The sequence below is a fragment of the Rhinatrema bivittatum genome, chromosome 15 (assembly GCF_901001135.1).
Source record: "Rhinatrema bivittatum chromosome 15, aRhiBiv1.1, whole genome shotgun sequence".
In the NCBI taxonomy this organism is placed as follows: domain Eukaryota; kingdom Metazoa; phylum Chordata; class Amphibia; order Gymnophiona; family Rhinatrematidae; genus Rhinatrema; species Rhinatrema bivittatum.
In genome coordinates, this window is record NC_042629.1 from 47,295,067 (window position 1) to 47,309,880 (window position 14,814).

Here is a 14,814-nt window from a genome sequence, read left to right on the forward strand (position 1 = left end):
GAAAAAACAGGCGATCAGGGAACCACAGGGTGAGCTGATCCATCTGCTGGAGACAGACAAATACTGAAGGGCTACAGGGTAGGCTCTGTCCTGATATAGGATACCCTTTTCATTTTTAGTCTGTCTCCATCTGCTGGACAGGAGGCTCAACCCATGGTCTGGACTGATCCGGGTACATACAGGGAACTGCAATTTAGAACACGGTACATATTTCCACATATATAAATCTTTCCCACTAAAATTTTTTTTTACATCAAATCATAAATTACAAGTCGGAATATGTACTTAAATATAAGAAAAACAGGGGGCAAAGGAAACTGATGAGCGATTACAATTCATCCCTTGGGGTACTATGCGAGTGGCTAGACAGAAAATCCCTGAGTTGTTCTGATTCAAAAAAAATATAGTTATTATTCATAAATCTGACACAACATTTACTTGGGTATTTCAATACAAATTGGGTTCCCATATTGAGTACCCTATCCCTCATAGCTAGAAACTGCTTTCTACGATCTTGCATGGTTTTAACTATATTGGGATATATCCATATTTATGCCCCATAAAACTTGGTCAGCCTATTTCTAAGAAACAATTTCAAAACATTATTGCGGTCAGTGATGAAAGCAAAGGAGACCAATATGGATTTTCTTTCCCGAATTTCAGAGTCAACTGAAAGTTCAAGTAATTCTGAAATGTTCAGTGTGTTCACCTGCTCTTCTTCTCCCATAGAGCTTCTTTGAGGCAGATAATAAATCTTTGTACATACTGGAAAATGCGTTTCCGGAATTTTTAAAACCTGCTTCATGTAGGTTTTAAATAATTCGAGTGGTGATATAGCTCTTATAACTGGAAAATTGATAACTCTCAAATTAAGTAGCCTCAAAGTATTTTCCACTTTCTCTCTTTTTCTCTCCATTAACAAATCAAACTTTATAATATTCTTTTGAACATTTTCAATTTGAATTATTCTTTGCTCGTAATTTTCTATCTTAGAATTAAAAGTTACAATCAGAGAATTCTTAAGCATTGTCTGATTTTTTGTTTCCAAAGTTGTAGCTGTTAGAGTCTTTAATGTGGCTTCGATTGCCTTCAGAGCAGACCACACAGTTCCTAAAGAAATTTGTTCGGGTTGACCAAGCTGTATACTCACGGATGCAGGTCCGACTGATCCCCTCTCGCGTCGCCAAAGGCTCCTGGCAGCTTTATTCCCGGCGTTGTCATCTCCACGGGTCTCACCTGACTCTCCTCTCCATGGGCGTCAGGGCTCCAGACAAGCCAGCCATCTCCTCTCTGTGGGGTTCCTCCCTGCTCCTCTCCACGCTCGGACTCCAGCCGGACCAAATCTCCTCAAGCCAGTTCGCTTTTAGTCTCCGTTGTTCTCGGAGACGCTACTGGCTGTGTGGGGTGTGCCGGCTTGATCGGCTTGCCGGGGCTCAGAGTCACTTCCAGGGTCAGAGGGGAATGTGTTCACTCCTCAACAGTCCCCTCAGCGACCAGCTCCACCGGCGTTCGAGATGTTTCATCGGGGAAGAAGCCTTCAATTCGTCGTTGCAGAGGGTCAGTATAGGGCAAGCCAGACAGGGCTCCCCTAACTCGACCCTTCCGTTTAGTATGGGGCATTATTTTTAAGTAATAGATATTATAAGAATAAGACGACGAGAGCCTCTTTCCTCCGCGTCCTACCAGGCGGCCATCTTGCCCCCGGTGTACCATTTTTAACCAGGCAATCTAGCAGTGTAACTATTTAGTTACCTGGCTAAATCCCTTTGGAAACTGTCTTGCAAATGGGGTGTCAGGATGAGATGGAACTTGGCTGAACTGATCACAAAGCCGATTAGGATGATAGAGGTCTGTAAAAAGGCTTCTTATTCACTGTTAGTGTGCAGGATGGAAGGAGAAGACAGAAGTGAGAAATGACAAAATAGATGGAAGTCTCTTTTATGTTTCCACCTATTGCTGAACTGTGATTTTACTATAGTTTGTACCCAATCCTTATTACAAAGTGATAAAGGTTTATCATTTGCTGCTGCTTTCTATGATATAAAAATTCTAATTATGACAACATGTGAATGCACCTCAGAACTCACCATCCTAAGATTGCTGCTGTCTCCTCCGTACCGTATCGACATCCCAGGTGACTTCTGAACGTCTGCTTGTTCTCCCTGTCTCTCTTAGCACTGACTCAGTCTCGTGATGGATGATCTGATGAGCTGCATAAATGTGCTTCTTTTGGGACTGTCTTACTGTTAAGAGTGAAAAAACAACATCAGTTTTAATACTAATTTTGCTTTCCTTTAAACAGTATGCACCATTTACTCCTGCAACCCAATGTGTTTAAGAATGCTGATGTCTATCATTGTAAAGCATCTATAAATAGTACATTTTCTGTTATACGCTTTTTGTTTTTATGATTATGTACATTTTATTGTGCCCCAGACAGAATTTTCAGGATGGGCGGGTAATAAATAATTTTAAATAAAATAAACAATTTTTAGAAGCTTGGTCAAGGCAGAATGATGAGTACATATGTTTTTTTAATTTTTTTGCTCTGCCTGGGATAGCCTGTTTACTATCCATTGTAATGTCTGGCCAGCTGTGGAGGGTCCCGTGACTGGCCACACTCACCTCAAGAGCAGCTGACCTGCATGACGCTGAGATGTCCTCCTTCATGACGGAGTCGCTGCCATCCTGTATCCCCATTGGGCCTTTAGGTCGTGCGCACGGTGCGCACTGGAAGATAAAGGTTCCACGGTGGGAAAGCAACTGCAGCACTGGGAGATGATGTCAGCGTCAGCTGGGGTTTTAAACCCCAGCCATGTTTCCAGTCAGTGCCTCGGCAACAGGTCCCCTGCGTAGCCTGCAGTGCGCGTTGCTCTCCATATCTCCTGATTACCTTGCTTTCTGTCTTGCCCTGCCTGTCTCTCTGCCTTTGCCTTGCCCTAGCCTTGCCTTAGCCTAGTTGTGTTCTGCCTTGCCTTATCAGTGTCCTGGTCCTCATCATGTCAGTACTCTTGACTTGTTCATGCTCTCCTGATCTCCCCTGTCTGGTCTGATCCACCCTGCTTTGCCCAGTCCCTGGTGTCATATTCATCTTGGCCTGATATTCTGATATTGACTTCTGGACCACTCTCTTGCCTGCCACATGATACTGACCTCTGCTATAGACATCAACTACTCCTTGCTTGTTGCCTGCCCTGATCCTTGGCCCCTCAGGAACACTCGCCTAAGTCCTTCCAGCCCCTTGAACCCAAAGGCTCAACCTGCAAGGAATGGGGCTGGGTATAGGTGAAGATCTAGCTCAGTCTCAAGAAAGAGCGTATCCGCCAGCTGTCAGCGTAGGCCTAATAGATCTGCCTACTGTTACGATTGCTGGCTCATGGGAAGACCCCGAGAGCTGGCGCACTTATCCCCGACACCCACAACAATGGTCCACGAGTGGGTGATCGCACACAGCTAGGCCTCTCCTGCACAGCACGGATGCCGCCATTCTGGCCCCTCCCTCTGACTCCTTAGGCACGCGCCTGTGCCAAGTCCTCAGCTTACAAGGGCCCACAGCAAGAAAAGGACTGCAGCACCCACTGATGACATCGGTGTCTCAGCCCTATAAAAGAGTCCCTCTGACTCTCCCACCTCAGCAACAGAGCTCCTACATCCCAGAATGTAGTGTGTGTTGCTGCTTTCTGTTTCCTGTGTTCCTGGTTCTGCTTCTTGACTTTTCTCTTCAGCCCCGCCTGCCTTGTCTCTCCAGCCGTCTCATCTTGTCTCTTCATCTCAGTCTCGCCTTGACTCTCAGTTTGTCCAGCCTTGTCTTATCCAACCCTTTCCCTCCTGCCTGCTCTGATGTGTCAGTCTTTCTCCTCATCTCCATAGCCTGTCCTCGGACTGACTTCTGGATCTAACCCTCGCCTGGACATTGATCATTCTTGCTTGCCGCCTGCCACTGACCCTTGCCTGAACTTCACCATTCTTGTTTGCTGCCTGCCTCCGAGCTTGGTAGGGGCCTCAGAATCTATGCATTTACTACTTCCATAGAGACTCTTGTCTAAGACCTGCCAGCCCCTGAAACCTGAGGGCTGAACCCAAGGGGAAAGGCGTTGGTATAGTGAAGCTCCTGTCCAGTCTCTTCCTTGCATAGTTCTGCCAGCTGTCAGTGAGAACCTACGGAGCCTACTCCAAAGGCTGTGTCAACCATGCCACAACCTAAGGGCTCACATCGGTGACATCCATGATGGAGATGCATTTAATTTTTAAGTAATTGCTTGGGCCAAGATTCATTTGGAGTTTTCTGTTCCCTGAGATGGTTTAACCTATCAAGGTTTGTATTTATTGTACAAATGACTTTGTTCTTTCTGTATTTATTTTTTTGTTTTTAACAATTATTGTTTAATTGTTTTGTCTTGTTTTGTTCTGCATGTTTTTTTGTAGTGTTACTTTTTAATGATTGCATAATGCCTAGTGCTGCTGGATAGGCATTTCACAACCTGAAATAAATAATATTTTAGCAGTAACTTTACACAGTTGGTTTCATGGTTTTTATGTTACCAAAATCCATCAACATCCTTATAGCCTTAGCATACACAGTTGGGAATAGTATGAGAACAACATTAAAATTTTACCAGAAAAATAGACTGAATGCAAAAAATGCATATGAAGGTTTGATTTTTTACATTCTTTGACCCAGTGGTTTTCTTCTGCACCTTTGGACTTCCAGCTTAATTAGAACTAGGGCTCTAGAATCTGGCACCATGAGCTTTCATTTGTAATTACCTGGTGTAGTTTCCCTATTTTATATCCCCCTCCCACTCAGTCCAGTCAGCACAGTGATGGTCTTCAGCCAAGAACCACAAATGTAGCTCCCTCTGGAATCTGGCTAACATGGACCCCAAGTCTAGCCACTGTTGAGCAATGGCTGAGACTCCCTCACAGTTCCATGAGGCATTCTAATCCCATGTGTACAAAATTAAGTTCCTGTGATGGTATCTCTGGAAAAACCATTTACCAGAGAGAAGTTGCAGAATTTTAGCTTCTGGGTAGATGGGCTGGAATCATATTAAACCCTGACAGCGTCTTCCTTAAAAGACAGTCATGTTCTTACTTTTCAGATCATCACAATGCAGTTACCCACAAGTGCAAGTGGACGTACATCGATCTTCTCCTTAGCAGCATTGTTCTACAGCAGATGATCCAAGAGGGAAAGAGCTGAAGGTTTTAATCCCAAAGGAGGATGCTATTTTTCCACAAGGAGGAAGATCAGCAAGGGATTGTAAATATATAAGTGGAAGAGTAGCCCAATGGTTAGAACAATGGGCTGGGAACCAGGGAAGCCAGGGTTTAAATCCCACTGCCACTCCTTGTGACTCTGAGTAAGTCACCTCACCTTCCAAACTCAGGTACAAACCGGTGGTCATTTATTAAGCATTTTTCCCATATACATACAATTAAGAGAAAGCAAATGTTGCTTACCTGTAACAGGTGTTCTCACAGGACAACAGGATGTTAGTCCTCACATATGAGTGACATCACAGGATGGAGCCCAATCACGGAAAACTTCTGTCAAAGTTTCCAGAACTTTGACTGTCCCCTACTGGGCATGCCCAGCATGGCACCAACCCTGCAGCCAGCAGGGGTCCCCCTTCAGTCTTATTTAAAAACTACAAACAGTGCCGAAAAATAAAAATAAAACGTTATGAACCCTACACTGCGGGGCGGCGGGCGGGTTTCGTGAGGACTAACATCCTGCTGCCCTGTGAGAACACCTGTTACAGGTAAGCAACATTTGCTTTCTCACAGGACAAGCAGGATGGTAGTCCTCACATATGGGTGAATACCGAGCTGAGGATGTCCGAACATGCACCAAATGTACCCAAAGGCATGCAACAGGCACAACAACTAGGGTGGAATTTGGTAGAGGGCATCCTGAACCCCAGTGGGCAGGTGGAAGGGTGTTGGTACGTCATGTTGTAAATAGGTTACGAAGGACAGACTGGCCAAAGATGGAATCTTGTCTTCCGGCTTTGTCCAAGCAATAGTGGGCTGCAAAGGTGTGGAGAGAACTCCAGGTGGCAGCCCTGCAAATATCAGCAAGCGGCACCGATCGTAGGTGTGCTACTGAAGTCACCATGGCCCTCACAGAGTGCGCTTTAACACGGTCTTGAAATGGAATGCCTGCTTGCTGATAGCAAAAGGATATGCAGTCCGCCAACCAGGAGGAGAGAGTCTGCTTACCCACAGGCTTCCCTAACTTGTTAGGGTGGAAAGAGACAAACAATTGAGTGCTTTCCCTGTGGGCAGCTGTACGGTCTAGGTAGAATGCTAGAGCCCGTTTACAGTCAAGGGTATGCAGAGCCTGTTCTCCTGGACTGGCATGGGGCCTGGGAAAAAAGGTAGGTAGTATGATGGATTGACTGAAATGAAAATCCGAAACTACCTTAGGTAAGAATTTAGGGTGAGTGCGGAGTACCGCCCGGTCCTGCAGAAGTTTAGTGTAAGGCGGATAGGTAACTAGAGCCTGTAATTCACTAACTCTGCAAGCTGAAGTGATAGTCAAAAGAAAAATCACTTTCCATGTGAGATATCGAAGTTCACAAGAGTGAAGAGGCTTGAAAGGAGGTTTCATGAGCCGACCCAAAACCAGATTAAGGTCCCAAGAGGGGGCCGGAGGACGTAGTGGAGGCTTGATGTGGAGCAAGCCCTTCAAAAAACGTGTTACAAGGGGTTGTACTGATATAGGGACATCCCCGACACCTTTATGGAAGGCGGCTACCGCACTGACATGCATTCTGATGGAAGAAGTCTTAAGACCTGACTCTGATAAATGCCAGAGATAGTCCAGAAACTTTGGGATTGGCCAGGAAAAGAGGTCAAGGGACTGAGAAGAGCACCATGACGTGAGCCTTTTCCATTTGTAAGAGTAAGATTTTCTCGTGGAAGGCTTCCGTGAAGCAATCAAGACACGGGAAACTGGTTCAGAAAGGTTAAGTGGCTGAAGGATTAACCTTTCAACATCCATGCTGTCAGGGACAAGGCGTGAAGATTGAGATGGCGGAGGCACCCATTGTTTTGAGTGATCAGAAGCGGGTCCGTCCCTAAGGGAATGCGCCTGCGAATGGAGAGATCCTGAAGTATTGGAAACCACACTTGGCGTGGCCAGTGAGGTGCTATCAGGATCATGGTTCCCTTGTCCTGACGTAACTTCACGAGAGTCTTCGAGAGAAGAGGAAGTGGAGGGAATGCATAGAGCAGACCGGTTGCCCATGAGAGGGAGAATTAGTCTCTGGGCTCAGAGTGATTGCTGCGAATGAGAGAGCAGTAGTTCTTTACTTTGCGGTTTTGAGGAGACGCAAAGAGGTCTATCCGAGGAGATCCCCATTGTTGAAAGATGGAGTTCGCTACAGAGGGGTTGAGAGACCACTCGTGCGGTTGAAAGATGCGACTCAGCTTGTCTGCTAACACATTGTCTACTCCTGGCAAGTAGGTGACACTGAGGTACATTGAATGGGAGAGAGCTTCCGCCCAAATCTGTGCAGTTTCCTGACACAGAAGGAAGGAGCCTGTGCCTCCCTGTTTGTTGATGTACTACATGGCCACCTGGCTGTCCGTTTGAATCAGGATGACTTGATTTGAGAGGCGATCCTGAAAAGCCCTGAGAGCATATCTGATTGCTCGAAGCTCCAGGAAATTTATTTGGTGTTTGGCTTCTTCTGGAGACCAAGAGCCTTGTGCTTGCAGATTGGCAACATGGGCTCCCCAGCCGAGGTTGGAAGCGTCGGTGGTGAGCGTGACTCGAGGGGCTGGAGCCTGGAAGGGCAAACCCTGGAGGAGATTGATCTGATTTTTCCACCAGGCGAGAGACAGATGGAGTGAGTCGATGATATGGACAACGGTCGACAGGAACTGAATGGATTGAGTCCATTGTGACCTTAGAGTCCAGTGCATGAGTCTCATGTCCAAGCGGGCCATTTGTGTGACGTGGACTGAGGACGCCATGTGTCCCAGAAGGATGAAAAATTGGCATGCAATCACAGAGTGCTGAGACTGCAGCTGGTGAGCAAGAGACACGAGAGTTAGTGCTCGTTGTCGAGGCAGGAAAGTCTTTGCCTGCAAGGTGTCCAAGTCTGCCCCAATGAACGACAAGGTTTGAGATTGGACTAAATAGGATTTGTTGAAGTTGACGAGAAAGCCTAATGAAATTAAGGTGTGTAAGGTTAGATTGAGGGACGACAGAGCAGCTTGCTGAGTGGGAGCCCTGACTAACCAGTCGTCCAGATAGGGGTAGACATGAATACCTTGAGTCCTGAGGAAGGCTGCAAAGACTACGAGGCATTTTGTGAAGACTCGTGGCGCAGATGCTAGGCTGAATGGAAGCACTCGGTATTGATAGTGCTTGGGGCCTACTAGAAACCTCAGGTATTTGCAATGAGATGGAGTTATCGCAATATGAGTGAATGCGTCCTGGAGGTCCAGAGAGCAGAGCCAGTCTCCTCTTTGTAGAAGAGGAAGAAGCGAGCCCAAGGTGACCATCTTGAACTTTTCTCGCTGGAGGTACTCGTTGAGGGCCCGTAGGTCCAGAATAGGACGAATGCCTCCCGATTTTTTGGGGATTAGAAAGTACCGGGAATAGAACCCTAGGCCGTGCTGAGAGTATGGTACAGGTTCTATTGCGTTGGATTGAAGAAGGAGGGAGACCTCTTGATCCAGAAGAATGGAGTGATCGGATGTTCTCCACATCAGCAGAGGTGGGGAGTCCGGAGGAACGGAGAGAAAGTTAAGATGGTAACCCTGAGCAATTATTGCCAATACCCATTGCTCTGAGGTGATTGAGTGCCATATGTTGTGGAAGTGGCACAATCGACCTCCCACGGGTATGTGAGGCAGTGGAATCTGGCTGCTGCTCTCTAGGTGGAAGTAAAAAACCTGAAGCAGGCCCTGGTTGAGCAGCTGCTTGTGGCTTTTGTTTACGTGTTTGACAAGACTGTGCTTTTTGAAAAGGTCTCGTGGTATGGGATCTAGTTGGTGGCGGGTAGGACTTCTTCGGGTGGAAGAAGGACTTTTTAAGAGTCCTTCCTGAAGGGCTGTTTAGAAGAATAGTCGTAAGGCATCAGAGAGAGCTGTCTTAGGGTCTCATGATGGTCCTTTAGTTCCGCCACCGTCCGTTGAATCTGTTTACCAAACAGATGATCTCCGACACAAGGCAGGTCGGATAACCTGTTTTGTACTTCAGGGCGAAGGTCAGAAGACTTGAGCCAGGCCCACCTTCTCGCCGAAATAGCAGCTGCAGATACTCTAGTAGAAGTATCAAAGATGTCATAAGATGTTGTGATCTCATGCTTGCCTACCTCAAAACCCTTGTTTACTAGGGTTTGGAGCTGTTCTTGAAATTGCTGAGGCAGGGAGTCCGACAAGTCTTGTATCTGCTTGAAAATGACCCTGTTATATTGGGTCATATAGAGCTGATAGGCAGCAATCTGGGAGATGAGCATTGACCCTTGGAAGACTCGGCGACCAATGGCATCTAGGAACTTCTGTTCCTTGCCAAGGGGAACTGAAGAGTGAGGCTTTGACCTCTTTGCTCTCTTCTGTGCAGACTCCACCACGACAGAGTGGTGATCCAATTGTGATTTCTGAAAACCTGGAACTGACTGCACCAAATAGGTAGTGTCAGATTTCCTTTGGACTGGAGGAATGGAGCCAGGATGTTCCCAGTTCTTCTTCAGGAGATCCAGAAGAACCTGGTGGATAGGAATAGAGGTTATTACCTTGGGAGCATCCAGGAATTGGAGCAACTCCATCATCTGGTGCCTATCATCCTGTTCAGTCTGCAATTGGAAGGGAACCAATTCAGACATTTCCTTCACAAAGTTTATAAAGGAGAGTTCCTCTGGAGGAGAATGCTTCCTACTTTCAGTGGGTGAAGGTGGTGAAGGTAAATCATCGGTGTCTGGCGAGGAATCATCAGTCCAGGTATCATAAGAATCAGCAGCTGTCCTTCTAGGAACTAGAGAGGGACAGGGTGGTGGGATACCTGAAGGTCCCGGTCTAGGCTCCGAAGGAATCAGAGGAATTATCGGAGGCACCGATGAAGGCATCGAAGGCACCGGCGCAGGCATTGAGGGCATCGATGGATGACTCGGTGGCGCTGGACGTATTGGCACCAATGGTTGGATCGGTGTTGAGGGACGTATCGGCATCGATGGCTGAGGCAGAACTCCCGATGGAAGGATGTGGAACGGTGTTTCTCCTCCCGATGACAATGTAAGTGGGGAGGGCACCGGAGCCATCGGAGACCCGGGATCCATCGGTGGAAAAGCGGCCATGAGTGCTTCCATCCTGGAGAGCAGCGGTGCCAACGCTGCCGGAATCGGGTCAGTGGTCGGTTCCGCAATCAGTACCGGTGTCGGTGCCGGAGGAACCTGGAGTTGTTGCATCGCCTTGTCGATGGCCTCCTGGACCATCCGGTCTAGTTCTTCTCGGAGACCTGGAGCAAGCAGCCCCGGCTCTGGAACAGAAGAAGGAGGCAGAGGCATAGCCGGAGGGACCACCATTAAAGGCGGAGTTGCGGCTCCCGAGCCCCTGTCGGGTGAGGGTTGCCTCGGTGACCTGGTCGCAGAAACGGTCAGTGCCTTTTCTGGATGGGGTTTCTTCGACAGTGGCTCGGACGATGGCGAGGTCGATGATTTCGCTCCTTTGATGGTCCGAGACTTACGGTGCCGATGGCGATGTTTGTCTCTACGATCCCCTCGGTCCTGAGGGGGAGTAGAGGGTGTCGAAGGCCGAGAAGTCATCGATGCTGGGCGGTTGCCGCCCAGTGGTCGATGCTGGCGCGAAGTTGACGGTGCCGGCTCTGACAACGTCAATGCAATGGACGGAGTCGGGGTTTGAGCATGGAAGAGAAGCTCCATCGCCTCCATTCTGGCCTTGTGACCTTTTGGTGTCATTAGGGCACACTTGGTGCAGGTCAAGACATCGTGCTCACATCCTAGACACATTACACAGACTTTATGAGGGTCTGTGATAGACATGGTGCGAGTGCAGTCTGGGCACCGACGGAATCCTGATGCCATGGCCATAGAAAAAATCGAGCCGCGGTACGGTCGACGGCCAGTAGGCCGCAAGGGCCAAACTCGACGGTAATCGACGAAAAACGGGTAAAAACTTACCGGAGTACTGAGGTCTGAAAAAAGTTAAAGGAGGGACCCCTGTGGGACAAATTCACTTTTAGTAATTCCGTGAGGAAAATTCCTGTCAGGAATCTATGCAGAGCTCCTTTACCATGAGGCTACTGCTGCACGGAAAAAAGAAGACTGAAGGGGGAGCCTGCTGGCTGCAGGGTTGGTGCCATGCTGGGCATGCCCAGTAGGGGACAAAGTTCTGGAAACTTTGACAGAAGTGTTCCCTGATTGGGCTCCATCCTGTGATGTCACCCATATGTGAGGACTACCATCCTGCTTGTCCTGTGAGAAAAGCCTTAATAAATCAGACCCTTGGATTGTTAAACCCTCTGGGGATAGGGAAATACCTGTAATCTGCTTTGAAGAGTCTGAAAGGATGAATATAAATAAAATGTAAAAAAATAAACAAACAAAAAATAAGTGCCAATAAATTATTACCATTAAGACATTTCAATACATGACATTTTATGCAGACTGTAATGATTTGGTATGACTCAGCTAGAGCTGTTTGTTACATGAGAGATTTGGCAATAGGAATCTAGTAACACATTCCCTCTCTGATTCTGCAGAGACTTGTCCCTTCCCAGGGAAAGAGGATAATGTAATTTTATCTATCTCCCAGAAAATCATATCTGCCATTTTGATTCAATTGAGAAAGTACAAAATTGAGATAATTTTCAAAAGGTTACAGCACATAAAATGTGATGTTATATGTGTAAACTGCATGTACGCACACAAGTACTATTTCATAAAACTCTGAAGTATACACATACCAGCAGTGTCGCACATAAATGTCAAAAAGAAAAAAAATGGGTGTTTTAGGGGTCGTGGTTCAGAAGTTAGCATTTTGTAAGTGGTATATGCGCATATATTGCTGAACTTGAACATATGCTTTTACACCTGCAAACTGGGTCATGGAAATGACACTGCACTTGTCTTTCATTTGCAGTTTTTGGTTGGGAGGTCTGGATTAATTGGTGGGGGGTCAGGATGCCGGCGATCTGGTGATTACACATATGAGCCCAAGTATTTTCATAAGCGGAACGGGAAAATGTAATCTTACTTGATAATTTCCTTTCCTTTAATCCAGTCAGACCAATCCAGATGAATGAGTTATGTCCACTGATCAGCGCATGGAGACAGATTAAAGATTCACTAACATCACCCCTGATAAGCATGCGTATTAACATTAGGCTGCCAGTATTACCTATGACAAGCCAGCCATGGAAAAACACTAATATCCTCTGTTCTTTTTATTTTTAAAATCAGAGGGCTGTCAAGACTAAAAACAATAAACAGAAATAGCATGTACTGTACAGCTCTGAAAAATTAATATACCTGCTTTATTCTACCAATCACCTGTGCAGACACAAACTAAAGTTTTGCCCAGTAGAATGTAGCCAGATTTGCTTGGACAAAAGCTTGCCTTTATCAATGTAAACTTTTGCAATGATAACCTTAATCCAAACATATTTTCAATTAATGGATACTTTATTGCCTCTGTTTTTCTTTTCCTACAGAAAAACAGATTATCTACAAATACTGGTAACCATTGGGAGAAATGAGGGTACCAGATGAATTTACCCAAATGATTCATAAAAATATAAAAGGCCTCTCATCAAGAAAATGCCTAGAATTCCAAATTCCTCCTGCCCGAACAACTGCTACCAGAATTGCTACCTTCAAGATAAGTTTTAGCAAAATCATCCCAATAGCCTCAAACTGAGAATCTGCTAAAAGGTGTAACACCAAGCTCAGGACCCCCTCATTAGGGGAGCCAATATGTAGGACTCCAATCATGAAACAAGGAACATCTGGATAATAGACAAGGCCCCCTTAACTAAAAGAGAGGGAGGCCCTTGTTCCTTACCTCTCTCCTGCTCTCCTAACATGGCCACCTTTCCCACCCCTACATGCAACTCCCAGTGGGAACTGAAATCTTGGCTGGCCCTGACGATGCGGCTCTCCCCAAAGCAGCAAGAATTTGATTTGATGCAAGCCTGGCTCCAGCAGTAATGACTGCATGAGGAGTAGCAGTGGTGCTTGGCTGAGCTCTGGATCGGTCCCCACTTCTCCGTCATTTCTGGTTGCGGCAGTAAGTTTTTCTTTACTTAACGCTGATGTCTAAGATCAGGGTCACGTCAGAGGAGTGCAGGGAAAAAAAAACTGTGAATTGCTGCTAATGTGGGGCGGGCCAGCTGCAGGTGAACAAATATATTTTGCCATACTAGCTGAGGTGAGGGAGGGACTGCTAAAAGCACCTTTTTTTGTTTAGCTTTATAATGAATTCGATAATCAGGAGAGAAGGCAAAGCAAACAACCAAAGGAATTTATGTTGCTCCCAAATATATATATATTTTAATGCAGCATGAAATGAGGTTTCCTATAAGAAACCTGAGGGGGGGGGGGGGGGGGGGGGAGGAAAAGGAAGAAAGGTTAAGCACTAACCTATTCCGCAACCCATTCCAGAAGAAACTGAAGCCCCCTCTAACCTAGGGACGGAGGACTAGCCTTTCACCACAGGAGCTGCCCCTTCCATTGGATTCTTATTTATCCAGCCTAACTAGGCCTCAAATCCCAGCATGGGATGCTCACCTACTGTCAGATGGAGACAGAGAATACTGGCAGGCTGAAGTCAACATGAATGCACATAAAGGGTGATGCCAGCGAACCCGCTAATCTCTAGCTCCATCGGTTGGTGGACATAACCCATTCGTCTGGACTGCTCTGACTGGATGACTAGGAAACATGCATACTTTTTAAAATATTTGCCTCTGCGCATAAACTGCGGTAATTAGGCACACATTACAATTATTTTGTGCTTAAAATATATGCTTGTATATCTCCAACCAGCAAATTTGAGGGAAATTCCATTAAAGATTCTTCACAGAATTTATTTCTCTCAAACTTTGTGGGTAAAAATGAATTTATGGGAGTCTGAGCTTCGTCTGAAATGCCATAGCTCTAGAGGAGATTTCTGCATTTCTGACTTTCAAATGGTAAAGTGCAGTATATCCTCATTATGCCCATAAGACAAGATTTTTGCAATGGTCAGTGCTATGCTGATCACTCTAATACCGCCTGCTGGCAAATTGTGAGAATCTTCAAACAAATAGAAGTATGACATTTTACCAGTCCAGTTTAAAGAAGAGCCAAACAGTGTATGAAGTGTAACATGAATCTGAATCCAAAATGTATGTAGTTTATGGCATTCTGTAAACATATGACATAGACATGCCAGTATGGAAAAATTGCGACAAGAGTTTTCAGGGTGGGGCAGTTCTGAATTTGCAAGATGTGGGGATCCACAGGATCTGAAGGGCGTGATTTAAATGACTGCTAGACAGGGGCCACAGGAGAAGAGGCACTGAAAAACATGGTGTACCCTGTCACTTATTTATAGATAATAACACTATTGTTTCTTAAGCTTAAACATGTTAGCACACTTTTTTTCAGTACTCACTTTTTTCTTTGACAGACGTTTTGTATACTTCTGGGATCAAGAAACTATATACCAGCTCCGCTACAATCTCTTCAGACTGAAGATGAGTGCGGCTAAAGATGAAAGAAGGATTAGAAAGTTAATATTGTTGGTGCATTTTATTTCTTCCTTACGTAACTCCTAATTGCATACCTACTTCATTGA

General features: G+C 46.0%; 1 protein-coding gene across 2 annotated transcripts in view; it reads right to left on the reverse strand.

The window, feature by feature from the left end:
- Nucleotides 1-2,087: 2,087 nt before the first annotated feature.
- MAATS1 (MYCBP associated and testis expressed 1) overlaps nt 2,088-14,814 on the reverse strand; it is a 95,434-nt gene continuing 82,707 nt past the window's right edge. For both annotated transcript variants that reach the window (XM_029578901.1, XM_029578902.1), the window contains 2 exons: nt 14,632-14,723; nt 2,088-2,243 (listed from right to left, as the gene is read on the reverse strand). In XM_029578901.1, the coding sequence (XP_029434761.1) occupies nt 2,092-2,243; nt 14,632-14,723 (244 nt within the window). In that variant the 3' untranslated portion in view covers nt 2,088-2,091. The remainder of the gene's footprint in view (nt 2,244-14,631; nt 14,724-14,814) is intronic.